Source organism: Macrobrachium nipponense, chromosome 10 (assembly GCF_015104395.2).
Source record: "Macrobrachium nipponense isolate FS-2020 chromosome 10, ASM1510439v2, whole genome shotgun sequence".
NCBI lineage: Eukaryota > Metazoa > Arthropoda > Malacostraca > Decapoda > Palaemonidae > Macrobrachium > Macrobrachium nipponense.
In genome coordinates, this window is record NC_087204.1 from 94,357,414 (window position 1) to 94,384,913 (window position 27,500).

Below are 27,500 nucleotides of genomic sequence, written 5' to 3' on the forward strand. Positions count from 1 at the left end.
TTATAACTGATATGATTTACTCACATAAGAAACAGCGGTCACTTCAAACGAGTTTTTCTCCATAAGAAATATCACCCGGTGCCGTAAATTATTTTGTTGGATCTTGGACAGTCTTATGACCGATTTCAGCATGAACCGGATTATCTGTTGTAAGTTTCATTGATATATATATATATATATATATATATATATATATATATATATATATATATATATATATATATATTAGATATATATGGATATACCGTGTATACTATGTAAATTTATGTAAAATGTCCTTTTTGGGACAGTTATAGAGGTCACTCTTTTAGTAACTTAAGTAGAATTTTTGAAAATGAAATTCGTCCCCCAACCCCCGCCGTGCCCCTGCTCTTACCTTCTGTGGGTGGTATCTGGCATTCTTTGTTGTTACCCTACATCGCATTTTAATATAAATGCAAGCGGCGAGATCGTGTTCCATGTACACATGTCAGTCATTTCCTGTTACGCGTTAAACAATGTAGATTACATACTATCCAGGACCATTCTGTTGTTGACATTTAAGAATATCATTGATTCCTTCTATTTGTTTTATTGTGAAGAGAACTTTGACTGTGAATACCGACGGAAATTTTAGAATATTGTTGCCTAATTTTGCCTTGAATAAATATTTTTGACTGGGAGCTGTTGAGCCGACAGAAGTATACGGAGTAGTTATCATCATCTTCATTTCGGTTACTACTGTTTTCTCAGATATTTGGCTTTGTTCTATGAAAGCATCCCTTGTTAGTGGGCCTTTTTGCTTTGCGGTTTATGTAATAATAATGGTAGCACTTAGCCTTGGTAAAGATGAATGCATTCAATCTCTTTTTGTTATAGACTCAACGGTGCTGCCTTTACTTGCAACTGCTGACTCTCACTCATTTGCCAAAAGGAGTTTTTCCTTTCTGGTTGATGCATTCTACGGTAAAACAAATCGTCATGAAACTTTGATTTGTTTTCCGTTGAAAATAGGTTATAGCTTAACCTTATGGGATCGTAAGATGAAGAGATATAGTCGCTCGTTTCATAGTTTACTTTTCCTGTGAAATGGGTTATTTTTGGGTCCTTCGTTGTCTTTTGTAGATTTTGTAGAAGTAAAAGTTAATTTTTTCTCGCCTGTCAGGAATTTCAGGAATTAGCTCCCTTTCGAGCTTTTTCTTTAAACATTTAGATAATGTCTCCAGAATTTTTTAAGATCCTCTCATTTATATGACATTATGAATATATTAATTGTACCCTGTTTGTGCTGATTGTTCCATTGCAGATTAACGTGCAGTAATTTAAAGCATTATTTATTAAATAATCAACGTCACGCATATGTGAAATTCGTAAATTCCATTTATATTTTTTTATGAAAAGAATCGCTGGAAAATTTACTGTAATATTTATGCTTTACTCTGTCAAATTGAAATTGCTTTGTAGGAAGTAATTTTTCGTTATTAATAATATGAAATAGTCTCCTTGGACTCGTTTTGGAAATAATGAATGTCAAAAATCATAGAAATTACATTTATATATGTTTACTTATTAATTTGTCAATTTATCTTTTATTTTCTAATAATCTCTTTCTGTATTCCATATTACCATCTAATACTTCCTTCAAACGAATACCATGTCCTTTGGAAGCTTGAGTTTCAAGTCAGTGGCCTTTGTGAGGTTGTTTAATATGAATAGGGTTCATCTTCTGAATAATGATAATAAAAATTAAGTTATAACTAAAAGCTGATGTTATCTATTGGGGAGGATTGTCCCGCTAACCTGAGAAATTGTTTTCATCTATGCTAGTTGCTTCCCACAGCTGTTATTCAATTTCAGCTCAGAGCCTGATAAATTTTAGCTTATCTTTATTGTTCCAGTGCAGATTAACATGTAATAATTTAAGGCATTAGTTATTAATTACCAATGTCACGCATATGTGAAATTCGTAAATCTTTTTTATGACAAGAATCCCTGGAAAATTTACTGTAATATTCATACTTCACTCTGTCAAATTTTTTTTTTTTTCGTTCTTGTCATAAATACGTCAGCTTTGAGATGTCTTTTCTTCAGGGTTTCTTCATCGTGAAGTTTCACTTGTTTGTAGCACTGTTAAGCTATGATTGAGATCCTAGGTTTTTCGAGATATGTCAGAATGATGGGATGCCATCTGCTCGATCTTACCAAGGTTGAATGTCAGGCAAGGCTCAACTCACTCCAAAGAAGATGAAGGAGTGTAACGACCTATGCAACCAAAGTTCATTATACTTCACGAAGACAGATGGAAATGGGTGTTTAGTGACATAAATGATTATTTACGAGACCACTTCCACTTTATCATTTATTCTCGTCTTTTTTTTTTCCTTACAGAAAAAATATATCTATATTTTGAGAGTTTCTTTCTTACCAAGGCATAAAAAAAACATTTCCACGTAGAAGATAATTTTAGGCTTTTTTGTTCTGAAGAGAAAATTTCGGAGATATATTTCGTGACAAAGATAGGTTAGGAAAATCTCTATCAGAGAAAATGAAAACCCTCTCGGGTTTTTTTTTAACACGATAAATTTTTTCGTTTCCAAGCATTATTAATAATGGGCAATAAATTCCCGATATCTCAGAGCTGGGTATTATTTCTCATTTAATTTTCTGCAATCATTTATAATGGCACTTTATTGGCCTCGTGACTTCCAACGATGCTAATAAACAATTCTGAGATTCGAGATGAGAGATTGAAGGCAATTTCTTGGCTTCACTCGGTTGTTAATCCCACTCAGTATAATTAAAGAAGTCAGATGAATGGAAATAAGGCAAATGTGTATAATTTCAAATGACTTGCAGGATCTGTAGCATTTTTGCTCTTCGTGGTGCCTCTTCCTTTCAAATATTAGTTCTTTTTTCAAAGTATCAGAAGAATATCCTCCGGGCACCATTTCATAGTTTCAGCTTTCCATTCTAAATGTCATCTCTTATTGAAATCATTATCATCTTTCTCTCAAAGCATCCATATTTACATTAAATCAGCATCTTTTGCTTTCAATTTTACTTTCTATATGATCAGGCTTTCCTTCAAACCATCAGCTTTCTCCTGGAGATATTTTTTTGAATTATCGCTCTACCTCTCAGGAGGGACAAAATATGATTATTTTCCCTATGAAATAAGGACTCTCCTTTTAGTACATCAGTCTTAATGCGCAAGCTTCAATTTGCCTTCCACACTGCGTTTGTTTTTGTAAGATAAGTCTGTATTAAAAATGTCTTCTCTTGGAGATTTAATATGCTTGGGATGAACTCTGTGGCCCACCAGTCTTTCTAAATTCTGTGACACTTTCTTTTCTCAAAGGCCAATTGCTGGCAAGGGCCTAATGGTGCTGGGACAAGGCTAGCCTGTTATTAACAACCAACTAATCACTTCCACCCGTTACGCCAATATTTCCTCGTCCAAACTATAAACCCTTTCACTGGAAATATTCGTTTTTGCCCACCCTTCCTTTGTTTTCACAGAGAACTTAATGGTAGGGATATATTTTTGTGTCAGGTCCGTTTCAGTGTAATGTTCATTTTCCTGAGGACTTTCATCGAAAACATAGGTTGGGTTAGATTGATTGAGTGACCCCTTCGACATCTTATCCTCGTTCATTTTTCGTAATTCTTATTCGCCTCACTTTATTGACTGATTGGGTGATCTCTCTGACCTCCCATCTTCGCCTCTCCAAGTTCACACATTCTCATGTTCTTGTTTGACATTTCGAGTATGCTTGAGAACCCTCTGCTTGGAAAAGAGTAATTTTTTTCTTAATTTATATCTTTTTATTTTTGTATCCATTCTTTTTAGTGGAAATTTTATTTTCGTTAATTTTTCAGTGCTCGAGTCGCTAAATATTGTTTAGCCGCCCTCCAATGCTTAGTATTCATATAATGCATGTAATGTCTTGATTTATTTTATATTATTCTATTTTCTGTATAAGAGTTTATGAACATCGAATTTAAAAATGCGACTTGCCATATAAACTTCACCTAGAGTAAAAGCGCGTTTGCCCGCAAAGAGTATTTTCTGTTCCTGGGTATTTTATGTAGATGATTTTTGACATTTGTTAATATGTTCGTTTAACTTTTCCTCTTTCTGCAGCATTTCAATCAGTGTTGATAACGCGATTGTTTTAATCTCTCAGGTAAAGGAAAATGGGTTTAAGTATAAGTATTTCCTGTGATCTCTTAATGTTTGTTTTGACCAAAATCATTTTGTAGAAATAGAGATTCTCGGTTTCGCGAAGATTATAATGTGGTCCCTCACGGTCTTACCATCATTCCGTGAGATTGTTTTTACGTAAACGGAAACCGCTCAGGAAAAACAATAAATTTCATTATTTGATACTTTTCGGCTTCAAAATATCTTAGTACTAGATAAGTCCATCTAGATGAAGGAATATATAGATTCGAAAGTATACATATCTATAATAGAGAGCTTTGTAGTATAAATTTATTTATAATATTCATTAAACAATAAAACTACCATATGTACACATCCTACCGACAGTGTAATAGAATACAAGCAGCTGTAGAAAGAATAGTCAGCTCAAATGTTTCACTGTAGCCTCAAGATACTATAACGTGATTTGGGATTTTTTAGCCTGATTTTATGTTCTAGACTAGAGGGAGAACGAAATATTTGAGCACAGTTCTTCGTTAGAACCACGATTTATGTAAACATTGGTCTGAACAAATTCATGACAATGGTACGAACTACATAGAGTCAAGAAGAAATTTACATACATCAGGGCTTGGGAACTGCCCAGTATTTACAATGGCATAAGATTCTCCGTCTGCGATATTACCACCCGAAAGCGTCAGTGGCCCATGTGCAACTTCATTTTCTCTGGCTTGCCTTTCTCGTGGGACGGCGCCCGTTTTTCGGGACAGCGATGGGTCTGATTGGTCTCTTGGACTTGTAAATGTAGATTCCAGAGGGGCGACCATTGTAGGCGTACTGTTTCTTGCCGGATATCCAAGTTTTCTTAGCTGAGGATCCTGAAGGCTGTGCCGTTGAGGGAGAAATGGCTACGCGGGTTATGTCCTCTGGAGATGATGGCACTGACACAGCATGTAGTTGAACCGGGGATGCTGAGCGTGTAACGGGTGCCAACGAAGGACCTCCAGGAAGCAAGACAGGGCTTTCTACATTTATGAGGCCTGGCACTCCTGCAGGGGATGGCAACGCAACTGAAGAAGGAGCAGCCACATGTAGTAGGCCTGGTACGGCTGCCGGTTGTGCGAAAGCGGTTGAGAATGGTGGCTGGGCTAAGTGGGAATTGAGCTCCGGCAAGTTCCAGTGGTACACTTGGTTTGGGCGACCATTGTTGGTGAAGTCTACAGGAACCTGGAAATGTATAGGGATTAGAATAGCCATTGCAATTGTTTTTTATTTTTTATATGACATACACACACACACACACACACACACACGCGCACACACACACACACACACACACACAACACACACATATATATATATATATATATATATATATATATATATATATATATATATATATATATAATATTGTATGTGTGTATGTATTTTATGGACAATTTGACCCAACCACACACGCCCCATCCACAACCCACACCCCCAACCCCAAAACACGCAACGCCAACACCCACCCACACACCACACACCAACCAACACACCCCCACACATGTATTTAATATATTATATATATACTATAATTAATAATTTAAATATATATATGATATAATTGTATGTGTGTGTATTTTAGATAACGAATCATAAACATGCATTTCAAAGTACATTGTAAAAATTAATGGCTTTCGTGCACTTGAACTGTTGAGAGAAACTGAATTGCTTTACTGTTCCTGCGTAAACTGATTGATTGTCAAGTTTATGTAATATCTTGTTTAATATAAAACCTGCACTTATTATTATTATTATTATTATTATTATTATTATTATTATTATTATTATTATTATTATTAATTGATTAATTAATTAATTATTTATTTATTTATTTATTTTTTGCAAATTGACTTTACACTCAAACGAAATTACTTTGAGAAAAGACATCAGTCACGTCCGCATTTATTCTCAGTTGAAAAGTGTCAAGTCTACGACAAAACTCCTGAGAAATTTTTACTCGAGCTCAGTAAACTGAGAGTTGAAGAGAAATAATTAGATAGATTTAGAAATACCTCATGGGATAATTCACAACTTCAAACGCCTATGAAGAGGGTTGAAAGAGAAGTACGCATACTTTACAAATAGATTTGAATGGAATCGGAAAGTTTGCAGAGTTTTATATACCCACACTAACTACTGATACAAATGGGGAAATAATTTCACTTTGAATACTAAGGTCAATAAACCATCCACCACAATGTCTGTATATAACTTGGCCCTGGCGGAAATAAAAGAGAGAAAATTGGATAGATTAATTAAGCCTGAAGGAAATGCTGGGCCCTAAAAGGGATGCAAGGTAATAAAAGTGAAAAAGAAAGTCACAGGTGATCGGACGAGAAGTGGTGCCTTCAGCCAGCTTGGTGTGGCCATTTGTCACGGGCTTCCCAATCACGTACGTAAGAGGACCCTCGCGTTGGCACAGGGCCAACAGTACCGAAACAAAAACAGCGAAGTTACGTTTAGGCAGTCATTGACTGACAGCAGGCTTCTTTTCCGGTACCATGCCACCGAAGGCGCTCTGTGGGACCCTCACATTCATTTGTCTGCGGGACCCTCACATTCATTTGTCCATGGGACCCTCACATTTATTTAACTTGGGACCCTCACATTCATTTGTCTGTGGAACCCTCACATTCATTTCCTGTGCACACTTAGGCAGAAACATTCGAGAGCTTTATGGCGTGCTCCATATTGGTTGTCAGATTCACACTTTAGGACTCAGAAAGGTAGGAGCCTCCTCACCTTGTGGTCGGGGTCCCCGAGAGCCGACACTGCATTCTGCAGGTAGAAGTAAGGAGTCGGGGGAAGCTTGATGAAGTAGATGGGCGACTCTCCGCTCTGACTCCTCCCTTGCGACACCTGCAGCGCCGCCCCCGAGCGGTTCACGCCTAGTCGTCGGATGACCTGAAAAGGCGAATTTATAGTAATTGCGCGGAATGATAAAGCATCGATTTCAATTAGCTACAGGGAAGCCTAATTGGAACTTTCAATCAGGTTTCCAGGGAGCTGATTTGTAACGTTAAGCCAGGTCTAGAAACCGTGGAATCTTCATTTCGATTAAAAGAGTTGGGGGGGGGGGGGGATCTGTTTTGGGGGGCGGGCCTCCGGAGGCAGAGATGATTAGGTGACTCTGCTTTCACCGACTATTTGTCACAGGTATGAAAATGTGTATTCTTTAGACCCTGATAAAATGAATGGTTTTTAGCTTGGTATCAGAATCATTCAAGTCAAGTAAAATTTTAAGCTAAAATAATAGTTTGCAAATTTGAAACACTTCTCAGTCTAACTTTCACTGTACTCAGGTTATGCGACAGGTCATAATTTTATTCAAAGGTAAGTAAAATATTAAAATAAGTAAAATAAGGCACTTGCACACGAATTATTTTAAATAATAATTGTAACGAAGGTGGTATTTTTTTTTCTCTCGCTCCTTCAAGTGCTATGGTTTATAGTGGTTTCATATGCAGTACTATTTTTTTTCACAACAGTGTACTAAAAATTACAAGGGATTATGAAATAAAGATAAGGAGAACTGGAATATAACTTATGTCTCACATTTAAAGTAAAACAAAAATTATCGATATATTAAAAATATTTAAGCATGCACGAAAAGCTTGTTATAGGGAATATTTTGCTAAAATATTCTGTAAAAAAAACATTGGAATAATGAATGTAATTTTAAATATAAATTGAAATATTTCCAGAGAGTTTTTCTTTGACTTTTTTTTAGGACGTGAAATAATGTAAATGGAATATACATTACCTGCAAGAATCCAGATGGTTTTGATCCATAAAATGAGGCTGACCCAGCTTCCCCGATTATGGCCAGAATACTGCAGAAGCAGAAAGACATTTTTTTAATAATTTACTTAAGCATCAATGTGTTCATTTGACAAGTTTATTTTCTAAAAATAAATTTAATTTTTATTAATTAGCTTACTTTCCTTTTTCAGTGTTTCCACTTCTGATTCAGTTACGCCCGAAAATGTAAGTAATGATATTCATCTCTTACAAAGTTAGTTCCTCATTGGACGAGTGGTTTGCGTATCCGCCCATCAATCCGGTAGCCCGAGTTAGCGACGCTTCCCGCTGCTGCGAATTCGGAACCAGAGGAATTTATTTCTGGTCATTAGAAATTCATTTCCCGATATAATATGGTTCGGATCCCACAATAAGCTGTGGGTCCCGTTGCTAATTAACCAACTGGTTCCTAGTTACGTAAAAATGTCTAATCCTTCGGGCCAGCCCTAGAGCTGTTAATCAGCTCAGTGGTCTGGTTAAACTAAGATATACTTAGGGATCACGAGTCTTCAGGAATACGGGGAGTGTGAATAGTACAGGAAATTTGGATGCAAAATTTAAAGCTAAAGTAGGGCTCTGCTTTTAACAAAAATATTCTGAATATTGCATTATAGAAGCAAAAACCGTCATTGTCGATAATCTGGACAAAATTATTCAAAAGAGGACAGCATAACATGGTCAAGAAGAAGGCGCGTTAAAAAAAAAGCAAATCCAGAATTTTTTATAAAACAATAAACTTCTTCAATAGTCATCCTGAAATAAGTGTTGCCAGTTTCATTCCTTGAATCAGTCTACGTTGCAAGTCTTCTTAAAAAGATCAACAACTAATGACGGCAGTTAGCGTTTTAGGCATATTTAAGAAGTCCAAAAGAACTTTGAAATCGAGTTGCTGGAAGTAGCGTTGATATAGATATTCTTGAAAATTAAGAATGAAAAATACAATTCACATTAGGTCGTTGACGGATATTCACGAGATACCTTGAACGGTTTATCGCGGTGATAGCAGTAATTATTATTTTGGTCATTTTGTGATGTGACATATCAGTGTATAGTTCAAACTCTGCTTAGATTGCAATGCTCGCTAACTCATGGGAACATCGTGTATATAGTACATCACTTTCTCAGCGATATGACTGTCGTTTTTGGCGGTTATCTCGTTGAATTTCCGTGAGATATCTGGAACATTCTACTCCGAAAACGCTGTTGGTCATTTTACCGCATTTATATGCTCGTTAATCCCCCTAAGGTCCGTAAAAATCACGCCATCTGTCGTCGCGTGGTGCGCATGAAAATGACTTAACTCTGTATGAAAACTAGACTATGTGAAAGTGTCAAGTTGATTACAAATAGTTCAAATAAATGATTCCTTATGAGTTATCTCCCATCGGCTAATTTTTCTGAATACTGGTGATCTGTAATTCATTTGCCATGCCCTTATGTTAGGTTAGGTTAGGTTAGGTTAGGTTTGTTCGAAGAAATAAATTGCACGTAACTTGGATGGGGGAAACATTATTCATAAAATAAATTCCAATAAGATTCCATGGTTATTCTTTAAAATATAGCGTGCCGCTTTTTTCAGGGATGGTCTCGCTACTCTGGTACAGTTCGGGAATATGCCGGCCGGACAGAAAAAAAAAAAAAAAAACAGATAGGAATGTCGGCAAAAAGAAAAAGTGTTTGGGGACGGGGGGCGGGTTCCAAAAAGCAGGATTCAACCCCCTTGTGAAACGGTACACTATTATCTCTTGAAAGAAATTAAATCTTTCTTATAATCCCGGAGGAATGTTTAAGCAGCTTTGATCTGCTTCTCTCAAATACGATGTTCTTTTGTTGAAGTAAACAGCGATTTACGTGCCTGATAGTTAGCCGACTGTAGATACTTTTAGTTATGGACTGGCAACCTCATTTCTATAATAATTGCTGAGAATTTTAGGGTTAATACCTTCATAAGCCATTTCATACAAAGGGGAAAAGTCGTAGAGAGGTATATATTTATATACACACATATAGTATATATAAATATATATATATATATATATAATCATATATATATATATATATATATATATATATATATATATATATATGTGTGTGTGTGTGTGTGTGTGTTTGTGTGTGTTTGTGTGTGGGATCTACTGGTTACTTTTTACTTTATTTGTATTTAATTGTGATAACCCCAATGCTCTCTTAACTTCCCCATTTCGTCACACTTTATGGACATGCTTGTCACATAAAAGACTGGTAAGATCCAGATGGAAGAATATGAAAATACTCTCACCATCTGTAGCGCGATTCGAGCCCACTCCCTGAGTATCACAACGCGGTCTCACTACCCACCTGACCACGACAAGGAGAAGGTCAAGTGGGTAATGTGACCTCATTCTGATACTCCGAATGCGAGTTCGAATGCTAACTCACAGGGTGGTCAGAATTTCTTCACGTTCACCCATTTGGATTTTGATTGGGCTTTGTTGCGATTTATATATTATATATATGGCTCTTTGTCGCGATATATATATATATATATATATATATATATATATATATATATATATATATATATATATATATATGTGTGTGTGTGTGTGTGTGTGTGTATGTATGTATTATATACTATATATATATATATATAATATATATATATATATATACATATATATATCATATATATATATATATATATACATATATGTATATATGTACAATCTAACATATTTATGCTTACATTTAAGCAAATAGATAGCTAAACAGGTAATCACCATTCTTAGCTTACACAAATTGAACGGTGAATGTAATTAAACGTAATTAAAGCCAGTAATTCGTCTGTTAACACCCACCGGTTGGGTAATTATATGGCTGAACGCCAAGAACCATATTCATGACATCCAGTTTATCATTTCCCTCTTTCATTTTACCTTAAGAGGGTCACACCTGGTGGCAAATAACCCCCAGCGGGATCTGAAGGGCCAAGATTTAGGGGTTAAAGACCTCTCGGTATCTTTAATTTGCAACTCTTTTCGTATGGTGATTGTGTCGGCTCTCTCTCTCTCTCTCTCTTGACGGTAGTGGCTTTAGAATGAATATCTGACGTTCCGGCCATTTAAGATGTACATTTATTACCATAGTCACTAACTAACCTTCTGCAGTAAATCGGTTATGTCCTTTGTCATCAAAATTACATTGTCAACGGCATGCATTGTTAGCATACACTTTCTGAGACGTGCCGGCATAAGGCCAGCTCATTCTAAAAAAGAAAATAAATCAATAAATAATATTGCATTGGTTTCCTCGCTGCATTATTTGGTGATCACTCTTGCACGACAAGCAGTGGCAAGTTCGCGACATCGTTTCTCTCTCTCTCTCTCTCTCTCTCTCTCTCTCTCTCTCTCTCTCTCTCTCTCTCTCGATCAGAAACGTTAATTTAGATAACCCCCAACAGCAGCCCGACTTCGTGACCGTAGGAGGAGCGACAGACCTCATCATCAAACATAACGTCAAGATCATGTGAGAGGGCTTCGGTGGCTTGATTGGTATGGTCTTGGCCTGCCACCTCGGTGGCCGCGAGTTCGATTCTCGGGCATTCCATTGAGGGGTTGAAGATGTGTTTTTCTGGTGATAGAAGCTCACTCTCGACGTGGTTCGGAAGTCACGTAAAGCCGTTGGTCCCGTTGCTGAATAACCACTGGTTCCATGCAACAAAAAAACTCCGTACAAACAAACAAACAAGATGATGTGAGCAGCGGTGGGTCAAAATAGGAAACAAGAAGACTAGAGGAGAAAGTGAATATAGATTAACGTAGTTATATAGTTAGTGACTGAAACTGAACCTTTTCCCCATCCTGCGTAATTGATCGTCGAATTAAGGATATCCTCAGCCATTAGCTGTGACCTATGATGACTTCATTTATCACCTCTGACTTTCTGTTTCCATCAGGCAAACAGTTCGGCAGATGAGGTGGTTTATCAAATTCATTTGGCCTCTGGTCTACGTGAGTGAAAGTATGTATTGTATGGTCTTATGTGTTATACATATATCATTATATATATATATCTTATAATATATATTATATATAATATTTATAGATTATATATAATATTATTCATTGATTACCAAAGAACCTCATGAGATGTTAAGGTTTGTGTGCCTTGCAACGTCTCTGCTCTCTCTCTCTCTCTCTCTCTCTCTCTCTCTCTCTCTCTCTCTCTCTGTGTGTGTGTGTGTGTGTGTGTGTCTGAGTGTGTGTCTTTTTTACAGTCTTCAGATGTACTCTTAGTAGACTGCCTTTTTTTAAATTATATTTATTTATTTTTTTAAATTTTTTTTAAATTTATTTGCTTCTTGTATTGGAGGTTTAGTCCAAGTTCAGATTGTTGTCCCTTCATTTCTTTTTCGTAATGTAATTGTAAAATAGTTTTAGAAATTTATAGTGTATACACACGCGCACACATATAAATATCTATATTTATATTATATATATATATATATATATATATATATATATATATGTGTGTGTGTGTGTGTGTGTGTGTGTGTGTGTGTGTGTGTGTGTGTGTCGTTTTACAGTCTTTCAGATGGTCCTCTTAGTAGACTGCCTTTTTAAAAATTATATATATATTTTTATTTTTTTATTTATTTCTTTATGTGGAGGTTTTAGTCCAAGTTCAGATTATTGTTCCTCCATTTCTTTTTCGTAATGTAATTGTAAAATAGTTATAGAAATCTATAGTGTATACACACACATATATATATATATATATAATATATATATATATATATATATATATATATATATATATAAATATATATATATATATATATATATATATAAATATATATATATACATATATATATATATTAATATATATGTGTGTGTGTGTGTGTGTGTGTGGTTGGTGTTTGTGTGTGTGTGTGTGTTGTGTGTGCGTGTGTGTGTGTGTGTAATGGGAACGAATCTGAAATCGATTAAACTAAAACTCTTGATGAATGCAAAAGGGCATTACAGAAAATACCGGTAATAACCGAGATAAAGAGGAGACAGGAAAACAAGCGATAATGAACTGTGAGATCCAAGATGGTGTGTATTTATTCCGCATAACACGGAGCAAAGTCTTGACCAAGGTGTATAGAATATACTTTGGTCTTAACCTCGGCCGCTGACCTCTTGCGCACCTTACATTAACTAGATAATAACCGTTGAGCACAATGGATTAGAAAAGTGAACATGAAACGCTAATGAAAACAGGGAGCCCATAACGACGAAACTTGAGAAAATTGATACCAACTTTGGCATCGAATGGATACCCATATATATGAAGACTCTCGGGGCTCCAAGTGATGTGTGAACTTGAACTTGCTCTAAGTGCTCATAATTACATAACTTTTGTTCTGAGTGCCCATAGACTACATAAATTTTGTTCTAAGTGCCCATAGACTACATACATTTTGCTCTGAGGGCTCATAATTACATAACTTTTGTTCTGAGCGCCCATAGACTACATAAATTTTCTTTTAAGTGCCCATAAAAAGTTTACTGACTTATAAAATTTTACAATGTGCCTTTTAAGATAAAGACTCAGTTACTACTTCCCATTAAAGGTGGAAAGTTTATAATAATTTTTAAGACCAGAAGTATATGTACTTGGGAAACACATATATTTCATTTTACAACCAAGATTTTATAACTATTTGTATTTACAAGATAGCTGACATGTAAGTACGATAAGGTGACTGCAGAGACTAACGCACATCAAGCAAACTGTTCCTACTAAGAGGAAGCTCACAGTGAAACAGATATAGTTTTTTCAAAGAAGAAATAATCCTCCCTAGTCTTACAACATATCCATAGTGTGACATGGGTTACACTGGCTATCTTCCCTAAGGTAAGACGATGTTTATGTGCTGTTCACGTAAAAGATATCGCCTGAAACGTTTTCGTAGACGTTATGTATTTGTACCATAAATTTTTCTTTTTCTAATTCGGGCCCAGAAGCAACGATTTTAAAATGCACTAAAATGACTCCCTCTTTTAATACATCCGGATCTGTCACAGTGCATGATGTGTAATGACGTCCATTATTGTTGATAAGATTTCGCCCTTGCAGAAGGGCTCCTCATCAGGTGAGTTTAGCCTTTCCCTATTTGATTATCAAAGGGGAAAGACAATGCAAAAGAGAGAAAGAAAAAAAATTTCCTACCAGCTACTCATTTCCTTAAGGAGACAGTCCATCATCCAAAAGGTGGGCAAAAGTACAGATTCGATGAAAGAGACTAAGTAACCTATGTCTCTAGCTAGTATGCCCAACCCTTGAGTGGACCTGACTGCTACTGGTTTCCTTAAAGAGAGGTGGGCAGAAATCCAGTTTCGATGACAGAGGCTAATTAGCCTATGTCTCGAACTGGTATACTCAACCCTGAAGTGGACCTGACCAAGACTAATTTCCTTAAGGAAAGAAGCCACCATCAAAAAGGTGGGCAGAAATCCCGATTCGATGACAGAGGCTAAGTAGCCTGTGTCTCAAACTGGTATACCCAGCCCTGAAGTGGACCTGACCGAGACTGATTTCCTTAAGGAAAGAAGCCACCATCAAAAAGGTGGGCAGAAATCCCAATTCTATGACAAAGGCTAAGTAGCCTGTGTTTCAAACTGCTATACCCAACCCTGAAGTGGACCTGTCCGAGACTGATTTCCTTAAGGAAACAGGCCACAATCAAAAAGGTGGGCATAAATCCAGTATCAATGACAGGGACTCATTAGCCTATGTCTCTAACTGGTATACCCAACCTTTGAATGGACCTGACCAAGACTAATTTAATTAAGGAAACGGGGCACCATCAAAAAGGTGGGCAGAAATCCAGATTCGATGACAGAGGCTAAGTAGCCTATGTCTCAAACTGGTATACCCAACACTGAAGTGGACCTGACCAAGACTAATTTCCTTAAGGAAACAGGCCACCATAAAAAAAGTGGGCAGAAATCCAGTTTCGATGGACAGAGGGCTAAAGTAGCCTGTGTCTTGAGCTGGCGGGTATACCCAACACCTGAAGTGGGCCTGTCCGAGACTGATTTCCTCAAGGAAAGAAGCCACCATCAGAAGGTGGGCAGAAATCCCGATTCGATGATAGAGGCTAAGTAGCCTGTGTCTCGAACTGGTATACCCAACAAAGAAGTGGACCTGTCTGAGACTGATTTCCTCAAGAAAAGAAGCCACCATCAAAAGGTGGGCAGAAATCCCGATTCGATGACAGAGGCTAAGTAGCATGTGTCTCGAACTGGTATACCCAACAAAGAAGTGGACCTGTCCGAGACTGATTTCCTCAAGGAAAGAAGCCACCATCAAAAAGCTGGGCAGAAATCCCAATTCGATGACAAAGGCTAAGTAGCCTGTGTCTCAAACTGCTATACCCAACCCTGAAGTGGACAGAGACTGATTTCCTTTAGGAAACAGGCCACCATAAAAAATTTGGGCAGAAATCCCAATTCGATAACAAAGGCTAAGTAGCCTGTGTCTCGAACTGGTATAACTAACACTTAAGTGGACCTGACCGAGACGGATTTCCTTATGTAAACCGGTCAACATAAAAAAAGTGGGCAGAAATCAAGATTCGATAACAGAGGCTAAGTAGCCTGTATCTCGAACTGGTATACCCAACACTTTAGTGGACCTGACTGAGACGGATATCTTTACGTAAACAGGTCAAAATAAAAAACGTGGGCAGAAATCAAGATTCGATGACAAAGGCTAAGTAGCCTGTGTCTCGAACTCGTATACCCTACAATTAAGTGGACCTGTCCGAGACTGATTTCTTTACGTAAACAGGTCAACATAAAAAACGTGGTCAGAAATCAAGATTCGATGACAGAGGTTAAGTAGCCTGTATCTCGAACTGGTATACCAAACCCTGATATGGACCCGACCGAGACTGATATCCTTAAGGAAACAGGCCACCATCAAAAAGGTGGGCAGAAATCCAGTTTCGATGACAGACACTGAGTACCCTGTGTCTCGAACTGGTATACCCAACCCTGAAGTGTACCTGTCTGAGACTGATTTCCTTAAGGAAACAAGCCACCATCAAAAAGGTGGGCAGAAATCCAATTTCGATGACAGGCTAAGTAGCCTGTGTCTCTGAGTGGTATACCCAACATTGAAGTGGACCTGTCCAAAACTGATTTCCTTAAGGAAACAGGCCACCATCAAAAAGATGGGCAGAAATACAGTTTCGATGACAGACGCTAATTAGCCTGTGTCTCGAACTGGTATACCCAACCCTGAAGTGGACCTGACCAAGACTGATTTCCTTAAGGAAACAGGCCACCATCAAAAGGTGGGCAAGAAATCCAGTTTCGATAACAGAGGCTAAGTAGCCTGTGTCTCGAACTGTATACAACCCTCCCGAAGTGGACCTGTCCGAGACTGATTTCCTTAAGGAAACAGGCCACCATCAAAAAAGTGGGCAGAAATCCAGTTTCGATGACAGAGGCTAAGTAGCCTGTGTCTCGAACTGGTATACCCAATCTTGAAGTGGACCTGTCCGAGACAAGATTTTTGTCCTAACGGAAAAAGGCCGCTCCCAAACATCAAAAATTGGTTGGGGAGAAATCCCAATTTGATAACTGAGGCTAAGTAGCCTGTGTCTCGAACTGGTATACCAAACCCTAAAGTGGACCTGACCGAGACTGATTTCCTCAAGGAGACAGGCCAACATCAAAAAGGTAGGCAGAAATCCAGTTTCGATGACAGAGGCTAAGTAGCCTATGTCTCAAACTGGTAAACGCAACCCTGAAGTGGACCTGTTCGAGACTAATTTCCTTAAGGAAACTGGCCAACCTCAAAAAGGTGGGCAGAAATCCAGATTGGATGACAGAGGATATGTAGCCTGTGTCTCGAACTGGTAATCCCAACCCTGAAGTGGACCTGTCCAAGAATGATTTCTTATGTAGAAACCAAGGGCCACCAATTCCAAGGAAACAGGCCACCATAAAAAAGAAATCCAGTTTTGATGACACAGGGTAAGTATCCTGTGGCTCGAACTGGTATAACCCACACTGAAATTTACCTAAGTGAGACTGATTTCCTTAACGAAACAGGCCACCAATAAAAAGATGGGCAAAAATCCAGATTCGATAACAGAGGATAAGTAGCCTGTGTCTCGAACTGGTATACCCAACCCTGAAGTGGACCTGTCCAAGAGTGATTTCCTTAAGGAAACATCAAAAAGGTGGGCAGAAATCCAGATTCAATGACAGAGTCTAAGTAGCCTGTGTCTCGAACTGGTATACCCAACAGTTAAGTGGACCTGACTTTGACTGATTTCCTTAAGGAAACAGGCCACCATCAAAAAGGTGGGCAGAAATCCAGTTTCGATAACAGAGGCTAAGTAGCCTAAGTCTCGAACTGGTATACCCAACAGTTAAGTGGACCTGACTTTGGACCTGATTTCCTTAATGGAAACAGGCCACCATCAAAAAGGTGGGCAGAAAATCCAGTTTCGATAACAGCAGGCTAAGTCCGCCAAAATGTGGCCTCAAAACTGATATACCAAACATGAAATGGACCTGACTGAGACTGATTTTCCTTAAGGAAGCAGGCCACCATCAAAAAAGCGGGGCAGAAATCCAGTTCGATAACAGAGGCCTAAGTAGCCTGTGTCTCGAACTGGTATCCCCCAAACCTTGAAGTGGACTAAACCAAATCCCTTAAGGAAACAGGCCAACATCAAAAGGTGGGGCAGAAATCCAGTTTCGATAACAGAGGCTAAGTAGCTGTGGCTCCGAAATTGGTATACCCCACCCTGAAGTGGACCCAACCGAGAATGATTGGTCCCTTAAGGAAAACAGGGCCACCATCAAAAAGGTGGGCAGAAATAAATCAGTTTCAATAACAGAGGCTAGTAGACCTGGTGTCTCGAATGGTATACCCAACCCTTGAATGGGACCCAAGACCGAGAACTTGATTTCTTTAAGGAAAACAGGCCACCAACAAAAAAGGTGGGCAGACAGAAAGAAATCCAGTTTCGTAACAGAGGACTAAGTATAGCCTATGTCCGAAAATGGTATACCCAACACTGAAGTGGACTGACTGAGGACTGTATGTTCCTTAAGGAAACAGGCCACCATCAAAAAGGTGGAGCAGAAATCCAGTTGTCGATAACAGAGGCTAACGTAGACCTATGTCTCGAAACTGGTATACCAAACCAACCCTGAAGTGGTACCCTGACTGAGACTGATTTCTTTAAGGAAACAGGCCACCAACAAAAAGGTGGCAGCAAATCCAGAAATTTCGAAATAACAGAGGCTAAGTAGCATATGTCTCGAACTGGTATAACCCAACCCTGAAGGTGGACCTGACCTGAGGACTGATTTCCTTTAAGGGAAAAGGCCAGGCCAACCAAAAACAAAAAGGTGGGCAGAAATCCAGGTTTCGATAACAGAGGTCTTAGGTAGCCTTAGTCTTGAACTGGTATACCAACAACTTGAAGTGGAACCTAACCAAATCCTTAAATAAGAAACAGGCCGAAACACAACATCAAAAAGGTGGGCAGTTTCGATAACAGAGGCTAAGTAGCCTATGTCTCGAACTGGTATAACCAATACTGAGGTGGACCCTGGCTGAGGACTGATTCCTTAAGGAAACAGGCCACCATCAAAAAGGTGGGCAGAAATACAGTTTCAATAACTGAGGATAGTAGCTGTGTCTCAAAACTGGTATATCAACCTGAAGTGGACCTTGGACAAGAATGATTTCTGAAGGAAACAAAAGGCACCAACCAAAGAGGTGGCGGCAGAAATCCAGTTTCGATAAAGAGGCTAAGTTAGCCCGATGTCTCGAAATGGTATACAACATGGAAGGGACCATGACCTGAAGGTGGGGGGGGGACTGATTTCCTTAAAGGAAACAGGCCAAACCATCAAAATGGGGGCAAGAAATCCAAGTTTCGAAATAACAGAGGCCTAAGGTAGGCCTGTGGCTCGAAATGGTAAATTTACCCACCCTGAAGTTGGAACTACAAGACTGAATTTCTTAAGGAAACAGGACCACCAACAAAAGGTAAGGGCAGAAATCCCAGTTGATATAACCAGAGGCTAGTAGCCTATGTCCTCGAAACCTGGGCTACCCAACCCTGAAGTGACTGACCAAGACTGATTTCCTAAAGGAAACAGTGGCTCCAAAAAAAGGTGGGCCAGAAATCCAGTTTCAATCGACAGAGGCTAATAGCCTGCGTCTCGAAGCTGGTATCTACCCAACCCTGAATTAGAACCTGACAAGGAAACTGATTCTTTAAGGAAACCAGGCCACCAAACAAAAAGGTTGGGCAAAAAGAAATCCAGTTTCGATACAGAGGGCTAAGTAGCCTATGTCTCGAATGGTATACCAAACCCTGAAGGGACCTGACAGACTAATTTCTTTAAGGAAACAGGCCACCAACAAAAAGTTGCGGGCAGAAACAGTTTCGATCAACAGAGGCTAAGTGCCTATGTCTCGAATGGTATACCCAACACTGAAGTGGACCTGGCATGAGCATGATTTCCTTAAGGAAACAGGCACCAACAAAAAGTGGTGGGCAGAAATCCAGTTTGATAAACCGAGGGCTAAGTACCTTGGCTCGAACGGATACCCAAACCCTGAAGTGGCCCGAACCAAGACTGATTTTCCTTTAAGGAAACAGGCCCCAACCAAAAAGGTGGGCGAAATCCAGTTTTCATGACCCAGAAAGCCCTAAGTAGCCTGCGTCTCCGGAAATGGTTTAATACAAACCCTGAAGTAGAACCCGCCTGACCAAGACTGATTTCCTTAAGGAAGGAAACAGGCCAACCCACCCCCCCCAAAAAGGTGGCAGGAAATCCAGTTTTCGAAACAGAGGCCTAAAGTAGCTATGTCTCGAACTGGTATACCCAACCCTGAAGTGGACCTGACCAAGACTGATTTCTTTAAGGAAACAGGCCACCAACAAAAAGGTGGGCAGAAATCCAGTTTCGATAACAGAGGCTAAGTAGCCTATGTCTCGAACTGGTATACCCAACACTGAAGTGGACTGGGCTTGAGACTGTCCTAAGGAAAACAGGGCCAACCAAAAAAAAGGTGGGCAGAAATCCAGTTTCAATAACAGAGGCTAAGTAGCCTGTGTCTCGAACTGGTATACCCAACCTTGAAGTGGACCTAACCAAGATCCTTAAGGAAACAGGCCACCAACAAAAAGGTGGGCAGAAATCCAGTTTCGATAACAGAGGCTAAGTAGCCTGTGTCTCGAACTGGTATACCCAACCCTGAAGTGGACCTGACTGAGACTGATTTCCTTAAGGAAACAGGCCACCATCAAAAAGGTGGGCAGAAATCCAGTTTCAATGACAGAGGCTAAGTAGTCTATGTCTTGAATTGGTATACCGAACCCTTAAGTGGACCTGACCGAGACTGATTTCCTTAAGAAAACAGGGCCACCAACAAAAAGGTGAGCAGATATTTAGTTTCGATGACAGAGGTTAAATAGTCTGTGTCTCGAACTGGTATACCTAACCTAGAAGTGGACCTGACCGAGACTGATTTCCTTAAGGAAACAGGCCACTATCAAAAAGGTGGGCAGAAATCCAGTTTCAATAACAGAGGCTAAGTAGCCTATGTCTCGAACTGGTATACCCAACACTTGAGCGGACCTGACCGAGACTGATTTCCTTAAGGAAACACACCACTATCAAAAAGGTGGGCAGAAATCCAGTTTTGATGACAGAGGCTAATTTGACCTAACTGCTACTGATTTCTTTAAGGAATGAGGCCACCATCCAAAAGATGGGCAGAAATCCAGAGTCTATTACAGAGGCTAAGTAGCCTTTGTTTCGAGCTGGTATACCCAATCCTTAAGTGGACCTGACTGCTACTGATTTCCTCAAGGAAAGGGGCTACCATCCAATTGGTGGGCAGACGTTCAATTTCGATGAGAGAGATAGATAAGTGGTGCTGACTGCTACTGATTTCCAATAGGAGAGAAGCTTGACCAATGAAATCCAGACAACTCCAAGAGCCAAATGAATGGGTCACAGACTGGCTTGACAACTGCATTGTCGAACGCACACCAAAGGCAGCTAGGGAGGAACCCACACACATGCCTTCAGAGGAACCTCGGAAGGTGCGGGGGAACACCTTCAGAGGAACCTCAGAAGATGTGGGGGAACACCTTCAGAGGAACCTTGGAGGGTGTGGGGGAACACCATCAAAGGAACCAAGGAAGGATCTTGGAATTCCTCCCATGCCGCCAGAGGTGCATCGACAACGCTATTGTCAAGTCATCCTGTGACTCATCCATGCAGCCCTTTGGAATGTCTCGAGGCCTGTTTCCTCTAAGTTGCACAGCCAGCCAAAATTCCTACATTAGCTGCTGGTGGCTGGCATCATGATCACCTGTGCTGTCTCTCATTTCTAAACTGCTGCTTCGGATTAGGCCTCTAGCTTTTGGACCCATAAGTTCTTTTCTCTGCTTTCTTAGCAATGTTTTTGTTCATCTCCCTGAAGAAGATCCGCCACCATCTGCGTTAGGACCTCCCACTGCTTTCCATAGTCCTTCTTCTCTCGTTGGGCGTCACAGTACTTCGTGTACTGTTCCTCTTCTACCCTCCTCACTTGGTCAAGTAAGTCCTCATCCTTGACATAGTCTTTTCTTCCATCTGCTTTTTCAACACAATTTTCTGGTTCCTCGTCGTCACTGTTGTTTCTACGCTCCAGTTCAATGTGTTGCAGATGGAAATTCCTTTGAGCAGTCCCATGGAGGAGCGCCATTAACATGTACTTATCTTGATTTCTTAATTCTTCTTCCTGTGTCCTTAGGCGGTCCCTGACACGCTTGCGCTCTTCAATTATATTCTCCTCTTGCAACCGACACTTTTCTCTCAATCTTTCACATTCATTTCCAATTTGTTTTAGTTCATGGAGGTTTATGCTTTCTGCTTTCTTCAAAGACGAGATCTCTCCTTCTGCACGTTTTAAACAGCTCTCCAAGTTCAGCTGTTCATGCATCGCGCTTTCCAAGTCCTTCTGCAGCTGCTCCTCCCGTTCCCTTAGCTTCTCTCTCTCATTGTCCTTTTCTTTGAGCCTCTCCTGGTAATGCAGTCTCATTTCACTCCTTTCTCTCTCCAGCTCTTTTCTGTGATTAAGGGCAACTTCTAGTTTTTCTTTCCTTTTCTTTTCTTCATCCAATAAGTTCTCCATCTCCTTCCTGCAATGGAGAGCATCCCTTTTCTCATTAAACAGAGAGTTCTTGAGTGTAGTCACTACCATGAGGGCTTCTTCTAAGTCTTCCTTAAGATTGGTATTTTGGCCTCCTAATTCCGAGACCCATTTCTTCAGTATCTGGACTTCCTCCTCTAAAATCTGGGTCTTCTCCTGTTCGTTTCCTAACTCTTTCCTGAGTAAAGTAATATCCAGACATTTACCTTCCAAATCTACCTTAATCAAGGTATTTTCGCCTCCTAATTCTGTGACCCAGTTCCTAAATATTTGAAGTTCTGCACAGGTGATCTCATTTTTTGCTGTTTCTTTGTTGAGAGCTTCTGTTGCCCAGTCCAATCGAGATTCTTTTAGGATCAATACTGACTCTAACGATTGAACTCCGTCTTTCAGCATCAGGACCTCATTCTGAAGGCTGATGTTTCTTTGGGTCTCATTTGCGAGATTTTTCTCTAGCTCACAATTTCTCTCTTCGAGCTTAGCTGCTGTTTTGCATGAAACTTCAAGTTGAGCTTCGTAGCAAGTAGCCAGCTCCCTGAGCCTCGAGTTTTCTCCTTCTGTGAGCTCCAGTTGTCGTTGGAGAGCCATGTGGTCCTCTTTCATGTCCAAAATGTGACTTTCCAGTACTCCTAGTTGCCTTTGGTCCTTCTCAGCTTGACATAGGAGTAATTCACGCTCATGGTTTTCTGCCCTCTCCTTCTTGGTGAAGGCTTCCAGAAAGTCTTCATTTGCTTTCTTCAAAATGTCCTTCTCTGAAACAAGCACTTGATTGGTTGCTTCAGTTTCCCTCAATCTGAGGCTCAGTTCATTTGCCTTCTCAAAAGCGGTCTCCAGTTCCCTGTCTTTGTCAACCATCGCTTGCTGGAAGACACTTCTTAGTTCTCTTTCCTTGTCGTCTCTCTTCCTCAACTGTTGATCTTTCTCCTCCAACTGATTCTCCAGAGACGTTACGGTATCTATCAGTTCTTGGTGTAAGAATTCCATGGAATCAGCTCGGCCTGAAGCCAATTCAAAATATTCCTCAAGCTTTCGGTTTTCAGCTTCCAATTGTTCCTTTTCATTGTTCAAACTTTCTATTTGTTTTTTCAGTTCTGCTTCCGCAGCTGATTTCTCTCCTATCAGAATATCCTTGTCGAGTATTTCGTTTCGAAGCCAGACAATCTCGTCCTTTGCCTTGTCAAGCAGGCTTTCCAGATTTCTTCCCCGAACCTGACTGGCTTCCAGGTCCTCTGCTAAGCTCTTCTGGTCTTCATCTAGTTGTCCTGGATGTTGTCTCGGCAGCTGGGTTTCTTCGTTGGTGTCATCCGGTTCTCCTTTCTCCTCCTCCTTCTCCTCCTTTGCCTCTTCCTCGATGGGTTCGAGCTCTTCTGTTTCCAAAATTTCTTTTTCTTCCTCCTCCTCCTCATTACAGTCCTCGTCATCAGAGTGGTCGAGTTCCCCTTCCTCCTGCTCCTCCTCCTCTTCGCCATCATCATCGTCATGAAAGTTGTCGAGTTGTTCTTCCTCCTCCTCCTCCTCCTCCTCCTCGTCATCATCAGAATTGTCGAGTTCTTCCTCCTTCTCCTCCTCGGTATCATCAGAGTTGTCGAGTTCTGCCTCCTCCTCCTCTTCGTCATCATCATCGTCATCAAAGTTGTCGAGTTGTTGTTCCTCCTCCTCCTCCTCCTCCTCAGAGCTTTCCAGATCTTCGGTAAGAAGAACTGGTTCCAGGGTGGGCACTTCCAGGTCAACCTCCTCACGATCAAGGGCATCGATTCCGAGTTTCCGCCACCAGCAAACAACAGCCAGCAACGCCGGGACAACTGCCATCAAGGCCATCCAGGGGATGGCACTGGCGAGGGCCGACGTTTCAATGACTACGCTGTTGGGGGGTCGTGTTACCACAACCTCTGGGGTCCAAGACTCGGGGATGCCGACGTGATGGTCTCCTAGAAAGCGTCCATTTAATCCACTACTGCAAGGTAGGCTGCATAGATCAATTGCGACAAATACGAGCACATATAGAGTGAGTAATTGCACAAGGGGAAACATTCTGCTAATGTTAACCTGATGTTCTAGGGTTCGCCAAGGCTGGTTTTGAATTCTGCCACGTCTCAATTCGTATCCGGAGGAGGGAAGGATCTCTCTTCTGGAAGCGAAGAAGAATCCAGCGCTCCCGGGATTCCTTCAGAGTTTTCATCGTTCTTGGCTCTTCTCCAGAGAATTCTTCTTCTGCTCGCTTTTCTCTGTCTTCTAATTCTTCTTCTTCTTCTTCTTCTTCGCTTCTTCTTCGTTCGGGAGTTCTGAGGACAGTTTCCTGGTGCTCCTAGAGACGCTGCCGCTGAGGCTCCTTGAAGGATAGAAGCCTCGTCCAGGGAGTCTTCACCTGAGATCAGAAAATTGATTTTCCTCGTCTAACAGTAATCTCTTCTATCTACTTACGCCAGTCTATATTTCTTTTTTCCATATTTCTAAAGTTTATTGATGCCATATTTCGTTTTGTTGGTTCTGTTTTGTCTTTCATGAAAGGGTTTCTAGATATTCGTCTTTTCCATTTGCTCTTATCATTGTTATTAATTTTAAAAGTTCACCTTTAGCTTTCATCAGTGTTTTAATGCATAACTTCATTATTATTAGTAGTAATAACGTAGTTATTATTATTATTATTATTATTATTATTATTATTATTATTATTATTATTATTTAGATGATTGATTAATAAGATTTTTATTATTTATAGCTTTAGTCCATGTCCAAGCCGTCGTCCATTCTTACTTTTTTTCTATAATTGATATAACTACAAAGTAATGACTCAAAATAACAGATAACTGATATATGTATATATATTTATATATTACTTACATACACCTATATATATACGTATATACATACAGATATGTATATATATATATATCTGTGTGTGTTTGTTACACACATACACACACAGACACAGACACACACACACACACACACACACACATATATATATCTAGATATATATATATATATATATTATAAATATATAGATATTATATTCAGATATATATAATATATATAAAAACATACATATATGACCGCCATCATGACCTGTGGCGTACCACTTATCAGTGAACTTTGCATCGCAAGCACTAAAACAGTAAGGTATGCATGTCTTGTTATTTTCATGAATCATCCTCTCTCTCTCTCTCTCTCTCTCTCTCTAAAACGACCCAAAATGTGTACATTACTCTCTCTCTCTCTCTCTCTCTCCAAAATGTATGCATTTCACTACTCTCAACAATCTTCCTTTATGTTCGGTGTCTGAGAGACATTGTGGCAAGGGTTCGAACGAGCGTGTTTCAAATTGTTTGTGCCTTTTTGTGGTTTGAGTTTGGCATGTTTTTCCTTTTGAGTGTTTGCCTGGGCTTGTTTGGTATTTAAGTAAACAATAAGCCTGTTTATTGTACGGTAAAGTTCAGCTGATTTATAATTGTGGATCAGTTTTGCTTTTAGATTTACGAAGTTATTTGCGAAGTTTTCTTATTTTTTGTGTCAAATGTCTCAGTATTCGAGGAAATTATTTACTCTAGTTGCTATCTTGATGTGTCCTTGGGTTACTTTTCAATTCCTTGGTCCTTGGTGAGGATTATCTTCAAATGAAGGAAATTTAGGTGTCTTTGGATAAAGATAATTTAAAATCACAGCCACATATCCCTTTGAAAAATTTGTTACGGCCAGAAATTCTGTACGAGAAAAGTATTGTATTAGATTTGCCTGTCGTCCGCACTTGTTTTATGTTTACCCCAGATCTTGAAAACTACTAAGTCTATGGGGTTGCAAATTGATATGTTGATCACCCACCCTCCAACACCAAACATATACCAAATTGCACCCTCAAGCCTCAGTAGTTTTTATTTTCTTTAAGGTTAAAGTTAGCCTAATCGCTTCTGGCAACGATATATATGACATGCCACCACCGGGCCATGGTTAAAGTTTCGTGGACCGCGGCTCATACAGCATTTTACCGAGACCTCCGAAAGATGGATCTATATTCGGTGGGCGCACTTTTTTTTTTTTTTTTTTTTTTTTACGGTACGAAAATTTCGGTCAAATATTTTTTTTTTTAGGAATTTCTTCATTATGATTTTATACCTCGAGATTTTATCTATGATTTGATTTGGTTAAAATTATTGTCTTTTAAAGGATTATATATTCGATTTCTCTTGATTTCTTTTTATACAAAATGAGAAAGTTCTCCAGTGGGAGGGCTATTTTTTATTCTCTCTCTCTCTCTCTCTCTCTCTCTCTCTCTCTCTCTCTCTCTCTCTCTCTCTCTCTCTCTCTAGATATTGGATAGATTGATAGATAGATGGTTAGAATAGTATTCACAAGTGCTCACCTTGGAGCATGTCGTCTTCGGCCTGTTACGACCACTGACACAGAATATGAAATCAAAATCATATAAATAATTATTGAGTCATTTGAGAACTGATGTGAAACTCTACTGTTTGATTATATAATACATCCCCTTGATACACAGGAAGTTGCTACGGCTTTGAACTATTTGGAGGCTATGATAAAGAGAGATTTTTCTTGAAAACCACCGACGTCAGTAAGATATCGGGGAAGCAGAACAAAATGCCTATTGATACACGAGTCATGGGGTTTGGCAGGATCCTGGTTTCTATAGACGACAAAAATGAATCTTTTGCAGAGTCAGATTCGACTATGATTCCCTTAGGTACAGTTTTGGATCGTCTATAGTCGCTCCCGTAGGGGGTGTGGCTTATAATTCTGTGGTAAAGAAATCTTCAGTGACATTTTTTATATTTTCCGCTGGTCTATGGTAACATTCTTACTTTAATTTAAGTTCATTTTCATCTATATCTTAATTTTTTAACTTCAATTCCGCCTCATATGGTGTACTGTAGGCCCCTAGCTGCAACCCTTTTCATTTATTTTACTGTACCTCCGCTCATATTCTTTCTCTTCCATCATACTAAGTGATTCGTAGTGCAACTGCGAGGTCTTACTTCTGTTACACTTTTCAAACCTTTTACTGTCAATATCTTTTTTCAGCACTAAATGACCTCATAGGTCCCTGTGCTTGGCCTGTGGCTTAAATACTGTAGTCTATTCTATTCATCTACAGTCCCGTAACCTTAACTAATAAGAGAGAGAGAGAGAGAGAGAGAGAGAGAGAAATATTCTTGGTCAGTGTGCCGTGTTCATGTTTGTAAATAAAACATACCAACTGATGATTCTCATAAGAAGACTCTCTCTCTCTCTCTCTCTCTCTCTCTCTCGTAATTGTCGGTTGCTATGCTGAAGGAAAGG

General features: G+C 39.5%; 1 protein-coding gene across 1 annotated transcript in view; it reads right to left on the reverse strand.

Moving 5' to 3' along the window:
- Positions 1–4,514: 4,514 nt before the first annotated feature.
- Positions 4,515–27,500, reverse strand: part of LOC135224193 (uncharacterized) — a 95,204-nt gene continuing 72,218 nt past the window's right edge. Inside the window, exons 2-4 of the mRNA XM_064263057.1 lie at positions 7,953–8,022; positions 6,932–7,093; positions 4,515–5,371 (exon numbers count right to left, since the gene is read on the reverse strand). Coding sequence (XP_064119127.1) covers positions 4,862–5,371; positions 6,932–7,093; positions 7,953–8,022 — 742 coding nt within the window. The 3' untranslated portion in view covers positions 4,515–4,861. The remainder of the gene's footprint in view (positions 5,372–6,931; positions 7,094–7,952; positions 8,023–27,500) is intronic.